Source organism: Astyanax mexicanus, chromosome 14 (assembly GCF_023375975.1).
Source record: "Astyanax mexicanus isolate ESR-SI-001 chromosome 14, AstMex3_surface, whole genome shotgun sequence".
NCBI classification, from domain to species: Eukaryota; Metazoa; Chordata; class Actinopteri; order Characiformes; family Acestrorhamphidae; genus Astyanax; species Astyanax mexicanus.
In genome coordinates this window covers 35,601,667-35,615,460 of record NC_064421.1, presented here as the reverse complement: position 1 = coordinate 35,615,460, position 13,794 = coordinate 35,601,667, and the positions used below count along the sequence as shown (strand labels likewise).

At 39.2% G+C, this 13,794-nt stretch overlaps 1 protein-coding gene across 2 annotated transcripts in view; it reads left to right on the top strand.

The window, feature by feature from the left end:
* The window catches only part of sanbr (SANT and BTB domain regulator of CSR), a 113,705-nt gene extending 104,580 nt beyond the window's left edge, over positions 1–9,125 (top strand). For both annotated transcript variants that reach the window (XM_049463959.1, XM_049463958.1), the window contains one exon: positions 5,175–9,125. In XM_049463959.1, coding sequence (XP_049319916.1) covers positions 5,175–5,211 — 37 coding nt within the window. In that variant the 3' untranslated portion in view covers positions 5,212–9,125. The remainder of the gene's footprint in view (positions 1–5,174) is intronic.
* The last annotated feature ends 4,669 nt before the right edge of the window (positions 9,126–13,794 follow it).

Below are 13,794 nucleotides of genomic sequence, written 5' to 3'. Positions count from 1 at the left end.
CCTTTGACAGAGTAAACTGGAAATTCCTATTTACCACATTGCACAAACTCTGGTTTGGAGAAACATATTTTATACACTGCTCCTCCTCACTGACCCTCAACATCAGAGCCCCTCAGGGCTGTGTACTCAGTCCACTCCTGAACTGCCTGCACACCCACGACTGCACAGCCAGACACTGCTCCAATGTCCAGATCCAATTTGCTGACCTGTAGGCCTGATCTCCAATAACGACAAATCGGCCTACAGAGAGGAGGTCAACATCCTGAAAAACTTGTCAGGAGAATAACCTCTCTCTAAGTGTCAGCAAGATCAAGGAGCTGATTGTGGACTCTCGTCAGTCTCAATTAAGGGGGCAGCGGTGGAGAGGGTCAGCAGCTTCAAATTCCTTGGTGTTCACATCAGCGAGGATCTGATGTGGACAGAACACTAGGCCCAACAATGTCTCTACTTCCTCAGACGTCTGAACTCCAGCATCCTCAGGACTTTCTACACCTGCAGTGTGGAAAGCGTTCTGACAGGCAGAATAACCACCTGGTACGGGAACTGTACTGCTCTGGAGCGGAAATCCCTGCAGAGGGTAATGCGTACAGCGCAGTACATCACCGGAGTTCAGCTCCCAAACCTTTTGGATTTATACACCATCCAGCTGCCTGAGAACATCCAGAAGGATCATGAAAGGACCCCTTCCACCCAAATCACTCCCTGTTCTCACAGCTGCCAAGTGGAAGGAGGCTCAGAAGCTTGAAGACCAGAACTAGCCGGTTCCGAGACAGCTTCTTCCCCCAGGCGACCAGGCTGTGGAACAGCCAGTAGAATATTGTTCTGCCCAACCCACCCCACTGACACCCATACTGCACCCTGCACTGTACTTTACACTGCATCTATCAGACTTTCCCATATTATACCATATATACTTCCCACTCAACTCATTCCTTACCTGCACTTACTCATAGTTATTCTGTCACCTATTTCCTCACTTCCACACACACACTCTAGATATCTGCACATCTATATAACATTGTATACTTATATATTCAGTCATACTTAATGTATTTCTGTGCATACCTTGTGTAAATATGTTTATTGTCTATAGTTAATGTGTATTGTTATTGTGCGTATTGTCTATTGTAAAGTTATTTGTATATTCTATGTTATTTTATTATTCTACTTGTTTTAAATACTGTTCTCTGCACACTAGTGGGTCCACATCAAACTCACCACATTACAAAACTCAAAATCTTATTGTGGCACCAAACTTCCACCATTATTTCTATGCAATTTAACTTAAATACATATTAAAGTAGATAACATCTCATAGTTCAAATAGATCTTAAATAGATTTAGAACAAACATTATGCAATAATATCCAGATATCTGACTCACCATTTGTTAGTCAATCAATAAAAAAACACGTTTCAACAACGAACTGTAGCAACTGACAGCTTTGTGGAAATTTCACAAGATAACAAACTCTGTACTCACACCAACCACCTATTCTCCCCTTATCATAAATAAAACTACACTCACAACTAGGGTTGGGTGGTATGACTCATTAATTCTCCGCTAGCTCGAGCGCTGGAAATTTAAGTAATTCTGAGCAAGGGCGTAGGAGTGGGCTTGATATTGGGGGGGGGGGGGACACATTTGCCAATATGAACCCAAGCCCACCCTATAGTTTCCTAGAACAACATTTGTGGAAATTACTTTTAATTAAAAGTAAATTATTATTATAAGGTGATTTTACAACCTAAACATGTTACTCCACGTTACAGTTACTGTTGTTAGAAAAAATTATGCACGCAATGTCTGAATTATATACATACGACAAAAATGATTAGTTATCACCTAATATTCATAATAATAAATTTGTTTATTATTGTTTATTATTATTCTTATTCTTATTATTATGTATTGGCATGTCAATTCTGTTGTACATTTACATTTTCTCCTGTGCTTTAATTTTTTTTTCTACTAAGAGCTCTTCTTAAGATGGTGTCCTTTTATGTAAAAGAATGTAACTTTACGTTTCATAGAGACTTTTATAAACGTCAGGACATGTGGTCTTACTGTGAACTACAAATGAACTCAAGTCACTTAACAGCAGTGTTTCTCAACCCTGTTCTTACATATTCTACTGCATATTAACACTGTTCTGCATATTCTAGAGCTTTCTCTGTTTAAAGGCATTTAATAAAGTTAGTGGTGGCATGATGTGTCTAATACACTGCTGGATATACATGATTAATTTAGGCTCCATAAGTGGCTAAAGGATTTTAACAGGTAAACTCAGTAAATTACTGTTTATTAGCTGATCAGGTGGATCAGGTGGAAAGCACAATTTTGGGGCAGTGATCAGGGTTAAGAAACTGCTTTAAACTACAAACATAAAGTACTGTACTAAATTCTGGCTACCCACTACATCTGGCTTCTAGTTAACTAGTTAACTAAATTAATTTTCGTTCATTATAGCTCACAGTAAGTCCTTTAATGCTAAATTAATAAACACAGTTTGAAAATGAAATGGTGATTAGCTGATCAGGTACAGGTCAAGTAAAACATAAATAGTTAACTCCCAATCTAGCTAATTCCAAAGTAAAGCTAACCCACTAACACAGCTGCAGTTTATTAATCACAGTGGGTTTAAACTGTGTGCTGATTCAGAGACGTGTATGTTTAACCAGCTATCAGAAACATATCATCACAGTTTACGTGGTTAGCCTGTCGTTCCATTTCTTTTAGAAAAATCTCCGTATATCCAGATCTGTTTTAAAATCAGCTGAAGCTGCTGCATCCCGGTCCCGCTGCTAAATCTCACAGCGAGGGGGAGGGGCTTCCCCAACAGCACACTGCCTCTTCTCCGCGCGACGCAAAACCAGCAAGCTGATTGGCTGTTTCTACTGAGAGGCGGGATTTAATTTTTGAGCCGGCTCCGTGATTGGTCCGGTCTGTCTCCTCATTAATAGTACAGCTGAGCTAAGCGAAAAGATATCCTTTTTGGGGGGGACAAATCCACCTGTTTCTAATATTCTATTTTCTAATCCCCCCGGTTCCTACGCCAATGAGAGGACTGCTCTGCGCGCTGCACCGCGCTGCCGAAATCTGACCCCCGCAGAACCCCGGCTCCCCTTCGCGAGCAGAAACTGCACAACACCACCCGCTGTAGTTGAAACAGCGCTTATAAATAAATTAACAAACACGAAAATGAGGGTATTCAATCTGTAATTTCAGTTCCTTTTAGTTTTTTTCTTTTAATTGCTGTTTTTATTAGTTTCAGTTAAGGAGAACTTTCACTTTCAGTTTTCGTTATTTCGTTTGTTTTCGTTAACAGTAATACTTTGTTACTTAGGTATATGGTGATTAGCATGCCATAGCTTTATATAAAATAAAAACAGTAGTAAAAATTAGATGACTACATCACAGACTATTTCCTGGAGCCTGGACTCGACCCGAGATTTTCCATTACTTTCCTCGGGTCGGGTCCGGGCAGAGAAATAAAAATCAAAGTGTCCTGCTTTTTAAAAGAATTGAAAATAAATAACAATAATAATATACTTCTGCATACTAGAGTTTAGATTGTCTGCCTGAACCCGGACGTGAACGCGAGACTGAACGCGAGCTCATCCGCACGTTTAAAGCTCCGCAGGTGGATTAATAGGTGTGCGGCTCGCATGGATTTGGAGCTTCTTCTACTGCCTACGGGCTGCATGATCTGCAGTCTCTCAGCCTGCCAGTCAGACAACAGTGTCAGCAGATAAATCGCGTGCGTTTTCCTACAGGATAAACCATTCAAACATGCGAATGAGCTCTCCACACCGATTAAAAAAATCACACACTGTCTGTCTAAAAATAGTTAGATTAAAATAGTTAGATACAGCTATTAAATTAATAAATCAACATTCATGGAAAAGACCAGTCAGTTTTTCTGTATGCTAAATAACAAAGAAAGCAGCAACAAGCTAAAAGCTAATAAGCTAATAACAACATTTAATGAAAACAGAAAAATAGATATGAAATAGGAAAATAACTAACTAAAGTAAGCTCAAAATGCTAAAGGAAATATAAGCTAACGAATTCTAAAATATCAAAACGAAATATTGTACACACAGGTACAAAAATAAAATAATATACATAACCCCCTGCCGCTGCCGCCAGTAATACCGTATACCGCCTTATAATCTGACGACGGTATGATGGTATAAAAACTTCAATACTGCCCAACCCTACTCCCAACTACTCACTTTGAAACAAAAAGGCCAGTACACCCCTCAAACACATTTATCACAATACCACCACAATATCACAACCACAACTACAACAGAATTATGGCATTGGGAGAACTAAATTTCTCCAATACCACCAGTTAAGATAACTCATCTGTTCAAAAAGTAACCCAACCACATTAAACCTGCCTACACCAATTTCAGAATTTATTAGCATTAGCAATCAGAAATAATACTATATAAAATATTTAAAATAATCTCAATTAAATCTTACTGTTACCCTACCCTGCAAACAATAGGAAGAAAAATTATTATTAGCTCCTGATGTCGATTTCTGGGCCAGGTGTGTAATAATAATCACCACATGGTCAGAAACACTACCTTACAACTCATTCAGTATAAAATAATTTCATCTGCTCACACTATTTTATCTGCAAATTGTATCTGCTCGCACTAGGGACCCTTTGTAGTGACAAGTGTAAACAGTATCCAGTAGATCCAGATTCTATGCAGATATACAACTTATGTAAACATCAGGTAAAATGAATGTAATGGTGTAGGGGTGGGGGGTTTATAATGCTGTAGGATAGTAAATAGTTTTGATATTCTCCGAATTCTTAAACAGAAAACACAAAATATTTAAACCACAAATGAACTATATCTTGTGTGTGTGTGTGTGTGTGTGTGTGTGTTCTGCACACATTATAACAAACACACATGCTATAATCACCTCCACAACTTGACTCCAATCTCACCCAGGTATTTCTGTACCTGTAATTGTGGTTGTTATTCTTTCACCTCTTTCTTTCTGCTTATTTGTTTTTCTTTGTGGAGAGAGAGACTAAAATCATCTTATTTCTGATCCTCTTTATGGGCTGTTGGTGTTTCTTTATTTACTCACTATTTTCTCCTGTTTTATTTCCATTTTTAACCACTCTTTGTGATTTTTTTTAGGCTGAAGACGCGCTCGGGACAGTCTAGACCCACATAAAGAAAAAAGAAGAGAAGCGGCAGATGCAATGAGCTGAGGAGTCTGTGCCCACACCCCACTAGTCAAAGCTCACTTGGACCATCACAGACAGACAGAAACAGGGAAATTTCTAAAGCCATAAAGAAAACAGTGCGGTTTAACATGCAAATTTGATTGAGTAAGTGGAGTTGCACTGAAATGAGCCATGGAGAATCTCCTGGATTTCTCCTTGCCCATCATGCTGCTTGCTTCGTAAATGTTTAAACTGGTAAAAATGTTAGTCTAGTGAACTCTCATTTACCCTGTTTTCCAGTCAGCCAAGGCTTGTTTGATGTCTATTTTTTTCATTTACATATGCAAAATTATCCAAACCAATCTAGCTGGTGAGCAGTTGCGTTTAAATTGTTTTAAAAACATGTTATATTTGGTTTGAATAAACAGTCCCAAAAAGCAACACATTAGGCTGTGATCTGAAGAAATTCAAAAACAGATGAGGAAACAAAGTCATTGACCTCTATCAGTCTGGAAAAGGTTACAAAGTCATTTACACGACTTTAGGTCTCCAGTGAACCACAGTAAGAGCTAATATTCACAAATGAAAAAAAAATAAGGACCACTGGTGAACATCATACTTTAATGTAAAACATGGTGGTGGTAGTGTAATGGTCTTTGCTGCTTTATGACCTGGACAACGTGCTATAATAGATGGAACCAGGAATTCTGCTGATTACCAGACAGTCCTGAAGGAGAATGTTCGGCCATCTGTTCCTGACCTCAAGCTTAGGAGTACTTGGGTTCTGCAGCAGGACATTGATCCAAAGCAAGTCCACCTCTAAATGGCTTAAAAAACAAAACGGAGGTTTTGGAGTGGCCTAGTCAAAGTCTGATTGAGATGCTGTGGATGATCTTAAACAGGCTGTAAATGCTCAAAAACCCTGTAGTGTGTCTGAATTAAAACAATTCTGTAAAAAAGAGTAGAACAAAATTCCTCCACAGAGATGTGAAAGACTCATTACAAGTTATCAGTAAAACTTGAGTGCCAAGAGTGGAAAGTTTTTAGTTTTAGAGAGTTATTAGTTTTAGGGGCACCTTCTTCACAAAGGGCTAGATTGGTTTGGATAGTTTTTTCCTTTAATAAATATATGTCAGTATATTCAATTTATCAAATATAAACCACAGTGACAAAAGCATTAGTGAGGTAATAATGTTGGCTCATAATCTAATCATCCCAACTCCGCAACTCATCTGGCATTAGGCTTAATGCAAATAAATTCATGTTTATGTGCTTCACAGAGAGATAATATGTCGGTGTGTTTGCACATCTGTGTCAGCAATAGGTGCTTAAAAATTTACATATGTATTATTAAACATATTTTTGGCATACATACAAGTCAAAAGTTTGGACACATTTCATTCACTGTTTTTCTTTATTTAATCTATTTTTTACATTGTAAGGTAATATTAAAGACATGAAACACATGACACATATGGAATTAAACAGTATATATTGTTCAGCACCTCCAGGAACTCCTTCAAGACGCTGAGAAAACAATTCCAGGTGATTCTCCCTGATGAAGACTCTAAGATTAAAATAACATCAGTGTGCAGATCTGTCCTCAACATAAATGTGATACTTAGAAGAATCCAAAGTATAAAACATATTCTGGTTGTTTAACACTTTTTTGTTTACAGAATAAATGTGAATGTGTTCCTGTAGAGCTTTAGTATCTTTTATATTAAATTTACAATATAAAAAATCATAAAAAAGAAACATATTGAATGAGAAGAGGTGTGTCCAAACTATTGACTGGTACTGTATTTACCCTCACCAGCCACTTTATTTGGTACACATGTCTAACTGCACATTAAAGCAAATGTCAAATCAACCAATCACATGGCAGCAGTTCAATGCATTTAGGCATGTAGACATGGCCAAGACGATCTGCTGCAGTTCAAACCGAGCATCAGAATGGGGAAGAAAGGTGATTTATGTGACTTTGAACATTTGAATGGTCGTTGGTGACAGGCTGGTCTGAGTATTTCAGAAACTGCTGATCTACTGGGATTTTCACGCACAACCATCTCTACGGTGGTGGTGGTGGGATAGTGTGGGGGATATTTTCCTGCCACACTTTGGGCCCATTAGTACCAATTGAGCATTGTGTCGACATCACAGCCTACCTGAGTATTGTTGCTGACCATGTCCATCCCACAGTGCACCAGTATCTTCTGATGGCTACTTCCAGCAGGATAATGCTCCATGTCATAAAGTGTGAATCATCTCAGACTGTTTTTTTGAGTTCACTGTATTTGAATGGGCTCCAGAGTCACCAGATCTCAATCCAGTAGAGCAGCTTTGGGATGTGGTGGAACAGAAGATTCACATCCTGATGTGCAGCCGATAAATTTGCAGCAACTGCATGATGCTATCATGTCAATACGGAGCAGAATCTCTAAGAAATGTTTCCAGTACCTTGTTGGATCTATGACACAAAGGATTAAGGCAGTTCTGAAGGCAAAAGGGGGTCCAACCCGGTACTAGCAAGGTGTACCTAATAAAGTGGCCGGTGAGTGTATATTTAATTATAAAGATTTAAAAATATATTTCTTTTAGCTCTTGCTTTAAAAGATATATGACAAATGTATATTTGTTAATACTTCACTTAAGGATATGCTACCTGTTTAATTAAAGTGTATTTTAATTTAATGAATGTAATAAAATACATTTCTTTTTAATCCAATACCTTCACAACGATTTATAATCAAACAGTAATAAATTACATTATTGTCATTTTAAGACAACTTTATGCCATGAATATAATGATAATATAACAGTGTACTAATGCATTTACAAATTGCTTTTAAAGACTAATTAACTTTTAATTATTCAGACATTGCGTATATATGAATATAATGAAAATAAAAATTCCAAATAAAGAACATAATATTAATTGTAACAGCTAATATACATTAATAATTAGCTAATTTCACATGCTAATTAATATTATTGGTCTCTTTTCATTAGGTAATCTATGATATATATATATATGGTATGATTTAATGTAATTAACATACAGTGCCTTACAATTTTAGGCCCCCTTGAACTTTTCAACCTTTTGCCACATTTCAGGCTTTAAACATAAATAAACGTATCCAGGTGTTTAAATAACAAAGTCAAAGTCCAGACCTGAATCCAACCGTGAGAATCTGTGGAAACTGCTGTTCACAAACAAACGCTCTCCATCCAACCTCACTGAGCTCCAGCTGTTCTGCAAGGAAGAATAAGCAAAAATTTCAGTTTCTCGATGTGCAAAACTCATAGAGACAAAATGAAATGTGGCAAAAAGTTGAAAACTTCAAGGGGGAATTCTTTTGCAAGGCACTGTAAGTATTGTAAGATGCGTTAATGTTGCTAACAAGTAGTAAATGTTTGTATTATGCTAATTAGCATGGTGCTAATGGTCTTGCTGATAATGTTTCTCGCACTGTTTGATATAAAAGGACATCTAAAAAGATAAAAGCATGCTACATTAGCAGCAGCTGTCTTGAGCCTGAAATCTGGCTTTAGATTTGTACGTTAGCCTCATAGCTCCAACACCACTCTCCAAACATGTCTTGACTGATGGATTACATTATGGGAAATTAGATTTTTCACTATTACGTCTATAACTTACTCCTCTTCTCTATATCTGTAATTTCTCTCAGCTGTTCCCTGACTTACTGCTTCTGTATCTGCATTAGTCTATTATTCTTTTAGCCCTAATCTCAGGTGTCTCTATGCACTTCACCTCTGTAGTATCCTGCACTTTAACTCTTCTGGAGTTCTGGAGCTAGAGGCAGTGTCCAAATCCAAGGTGGACTGTCCCAACCACACCAAATCTACACAAAAGGACACCTAATCTACAATAAAGAATAAGAAATGCTTCCTAAACTGACATGCTGACTGTGTGCTTTTTTCCAGAGCAGTGATTCCTATTTCAGTGTCTGGAGTAGTCCTATCCTATTCACTTTTAATTTAATTTGGTCTATCAATCATTCAAACCAGTCTGGGTAATTATCTTTTTTAAATGTATTTTATTTATGCACATACAGTCATATGAAAAAGTTTGGGCACCCCTATTAATCTTAATCATTTTTAGTTGTAAATATTTGGGTGTTTGCAACAGCCATTTCAGTTTGATATATCTAATAACTGATGGACACAGTAATATTTCAGGATTGAAATGAGGTTTATTGAACTAACAGAAAATGTGCAATATGCATTAAACCAAAATTTGACCGGTGCAAAAGTATGGGCACCCTTATCATTTTATTGATTTGAATACTCCTAACTACTTTTTACTGACTTTTACTGACTTGAACTTCATAGCCAGGTGTATCCAATCATGAGAAAAGGTATTTAAGGTGGCCAATTGCAAGTTGTTCTCCTATTTGAATCTCCTCTGAAGAGTGGCATCATGGGCTCATCAAAACAACTCTCAAATGATCTAAAAACAAAGATTGTTCAACATACTTGTTCAGGGGAAGGATACAAAAAGTTGTCTCAGAGATTTAACCTGTCAGTTTCCACTGTGAGGAACATAGTAAGGAAATGGAAAACCACAGGGACAGTTCTTGTTAAGCCCAGAAGTGGCAGGCCAAGAAAAATATCAGAAAGGCAGAGAAGAAGAATGGCGAGAACAGTCAAGGACAATCCACAGACCACCTCCAAAGGGCTGCAGCATCATCTTGCTGCAGATGGTGTCACTGTGCATCGGTGCACTATACAATACAGCGCACTTTGCACAAGGAGAAGCTGTATGGGAGAGTGATGCGAAAGAAGCCATTTCTGCAAGCACGCCACAAACAGAGTGCAAAAGCAAAAGCACTCTGTTGGACATCGCATCACACAGTAATATGGTACTTACTGGCTTTATTCCACCGGAGCTGCAACCCATTGTTCGCTCCCACAGCCACTGCCGCCGCCAGGAAGACCCGGCGGCACCGATCCCAAGCGAGTGCGCTGACCCAAGGAGAGCACTTCGGAGGCGGCGACGCAGGCGAGGCAGGAGAGGAGGGCTACATGCTAAGCTAATGGCTTGCGCTAGCCGACCACCGCTGCCCAGCCTCCTGTAAGCTAACGTGCGGTCTTTGGAAAGCAAACTGGACGAGCTGAGAGCGAGGATTACATCACAGCGGGAATTAAGAGAGTGCTGCTCTCTCAGATAAAGTTCCGGAGAGCGATATTCAGCTAGAGACTCACTCCGTACACAGGGGAGACCGGGGGTACGTTTCCCAAAAGCGTAGTTGCTAACTACGTTAGCAACTTACATAGTCTGGACGATGCAGCTGCGACGCAGGTGTTTCCCAAAAGCGTGGTTGGAACTATGGAGGTAACCACGTTAGTAACTTGCATAGTGCGAACCTTAGTTAAGCTACTCAGGTGTTTCCCAGAACCGTAGTTCCAGCGAATATTCGCAACTACCGTGGTTCAGCTGCGTCGTTCCAACTACAGCTCTAGACCTGTCGTTAGGAGCTTAGTTCCTGGTTATTAGTGCAGACGATGGACGGTAGGACTCAGAAAGCTGATAAATCACATTAATATTGCTGCACGAGGATTTAAGATGTCAAGTGTACCTATTTTTTTAATGTTTGTGTTAATTACATTAATTGAGCCACTTCACTTTTATCCATGTGCGCCCAGGTAAAATAATAAAATTCAGTCCTTTTTTAATGTATGTCTTTAAAATTTAGCTTTATTTGGCAAACATGAATTCAGTGTAGTGAAAAGAGTGCACTGAAGTGCCCTTTAGCTAAAATGTATTTTACAGTCTTGGAAAGATGTATGTCAATTATTCAAGCAGGCATCTCTTGAGTAAAGATAACTTGTGCTGTGCACATTTATGAAATAGTTAATAATTATTTTTTTAAACCCACTGTGCTATATGCACTCTGTGAATAAGGCTATTAAACTGTCACTGGGGTAATACTCTAAAATGGCTTTAACGTAAACACCTGTACCCTAAGGACCTTTGAGGGTATATTTGCATTGTTTGTACCCAGTGAAACAAATATATCCATACAGTAGGCAAGAAGGTGTCTTTTAATAATATATTCATAACAAGAAAAAACTAAGTAAAAAGTGTCTTAAAATAAATAGAGACATGTAATAAGCAGGTGTTTTGAATTACCTAATTATCCTCTGGAGGTAACAGGACCAGACAGAGTGTGAATAAAGAAAATGTATCATTTAGCCAATACAACGTGTGTTTCTAGGCCTATACAAATGTTATCAATTAGTATTTGTTAAATAATATATTACAGGAAATACGTAGAAATATGTAGGCTACATTAATATATATGTAAAAAATAATAACATTAATTGCCATTATGAAAAAAAAAACCATTAAGAAAATTAAACCACGACTGGGATTCGAACTAGGCGTCCATCCGGTGTTCTGTCGAGTTTTGCTACCCTGTCAAACCGTACTAGTTTAGGGTTATTAGGGGTGATTATAAACCTTATTTTTTATTATTGCTAACTTAGTATTACTTTCATTTTCATCAGCTGTCATTTACGCATTTGTAATACTCAAATAATTTCAAGGGGTTTCTGGTTGTTTAATGCACCCAAAAAGAACAGAATTACCATAAAAAACAATAAATAAAATATGTTTCCACGCATGGGCGCAGGTGTTGAGAAGCACATCTCGATGTGTTGCACAATTCGACAGAACACCGCGCGCTGCACCGTCGTAGGCGCTCTGCTGAACCACTGAGTAACACACATTTCTCAGGTCTCATTTGAATAAGACTCATTCAGAATGGTGATTATTTTATTTAAAAAAATATTGCTATAGCAAATATGTGTTTTTTTTTAAGTAACACTGTCTGTTACAAATAATAATTAATATATAGCAATTATTGTGTACATTTTACTGGCAGTTCATTGTTATTTTATTAATAGTATTGCCGGACCTTATGTTCTGGTGATAATTACAATATAAATAGCCTAAATGATACATTAGAAACATATTTTTGGCATAATATTTTAAAGATTGTGAGTTTTGCACGTTTTCTGCTGGGAAAGTCTGGCCGAACACATCTGGAAACACCTTAGTTAAGACCATGGTGGTTCAAACCAATATAGTTCAGACTTCTGTGGTACCAACAAAGTACGATGGTTTCGGGAAACTGTCGTACTTCAGATGTTAGTTAGTTTAACGATGCATCGTACCACGTTAGTTCAATGCTAGGCTCCGTCGTTGTACGGGAAACGCACCCCGGACTGTGTGTGTGTGTTTGTAAACAACGCGTGGTATGGAGACATACAGACCGCTTATTAGCACTGCTCACCAGACGTGGAGTTCATACTGCTGAAATGCCATCCCTATTATCTACCACAGGAATTTACTGCTGTGTTTTTAGCCGCTGTTTACATCCCCCCATGGGGTAACTCTACAGCAGCGCTCGGCAAACTCCATGACGTCATCAGCGTGCTGGAAACGGCTCACCCTGATGCCGTCTTCATCACCGCTGGGGATTTTAACCAGTGCAACTTACGGACTGTATTTCACAAACACTACCAACACGTGGACATTCCCACCAGCAACAAGAACACACTTGACCACGTGTACAGCAATGTGCGCGGTGCATACAGAGCCGCACCTCGCCCCAACTTCGGACAGTCAGACCACATCTCAAACAGGCAAACCCTGTTACCAAAACATTTAAACTGTGGTCTCTGGAGACTGAGGGCATCCTGCAGGACTGTTTTGCTACAACAGACTGGGATGTGTTTGAGGTCCTCAGCTCCTCGACGTCGCCTCCTTCACCTCCCCCAGCCCGAGGAAAACAGATAAGGGCAGTACCCTCATTGTCGGGGAATCTATTGTTAGGCATTTAAAGGTGTCTAACGCTAAGGGTAATGCTGCTGTGTCGTGTTTTCCAGGAGCTCGGGTCCTGGACGTCAGCCTGGCGGCTTCCTACAGTGCTTCGGCATCGCGGGGACCCCGGCACCGTCATCCTGCATGTGGGTACCAACGACACGTCCGCCCGGAGCAGCGAGGTCCCGAAGGAGCACCTCCGCACTCTCCTGGACACCGCTCGCAGACTGACCCGCGCCCGCCTCCTCATCTCTGGTCCGATGCCCACCTACCAGCAGCGTCCGTATGAAACTAGGGCTATTAAATATAAGATCGATAGCACCAAAATCAGTTATTGTTAATGATATTATTACTGATAATCACCTTACTGCACTATGTCTGTGTGAAACCTGGATTAAACCTGATAAATATATCACTTTAAATGAGTCTACCTCTCCAGGTTTTAGCTATTTTAGTTACCCATGCAGCTCCGGTCGTGGTGGTGGTGTTGCCACAATTTATGACTCAATGTTAGGTATAACACATTTATTTGTATAGCGCTTTTTACAACTGGTGTTGGCACAAAGCAGCTTACAGAAACATGATCACATTAAATATAGAAAATACATAATACAGAACCCCCAGCGAGCGCGGAGGCAAGGAAAAACTCCCTCAGAGCTGCAGGAGGAGGAAGAAACCTTGGGAGGACCAAGACTCACATTTAAGGGGGGACCATCCTACCACTGGTCAAATGGCTTTT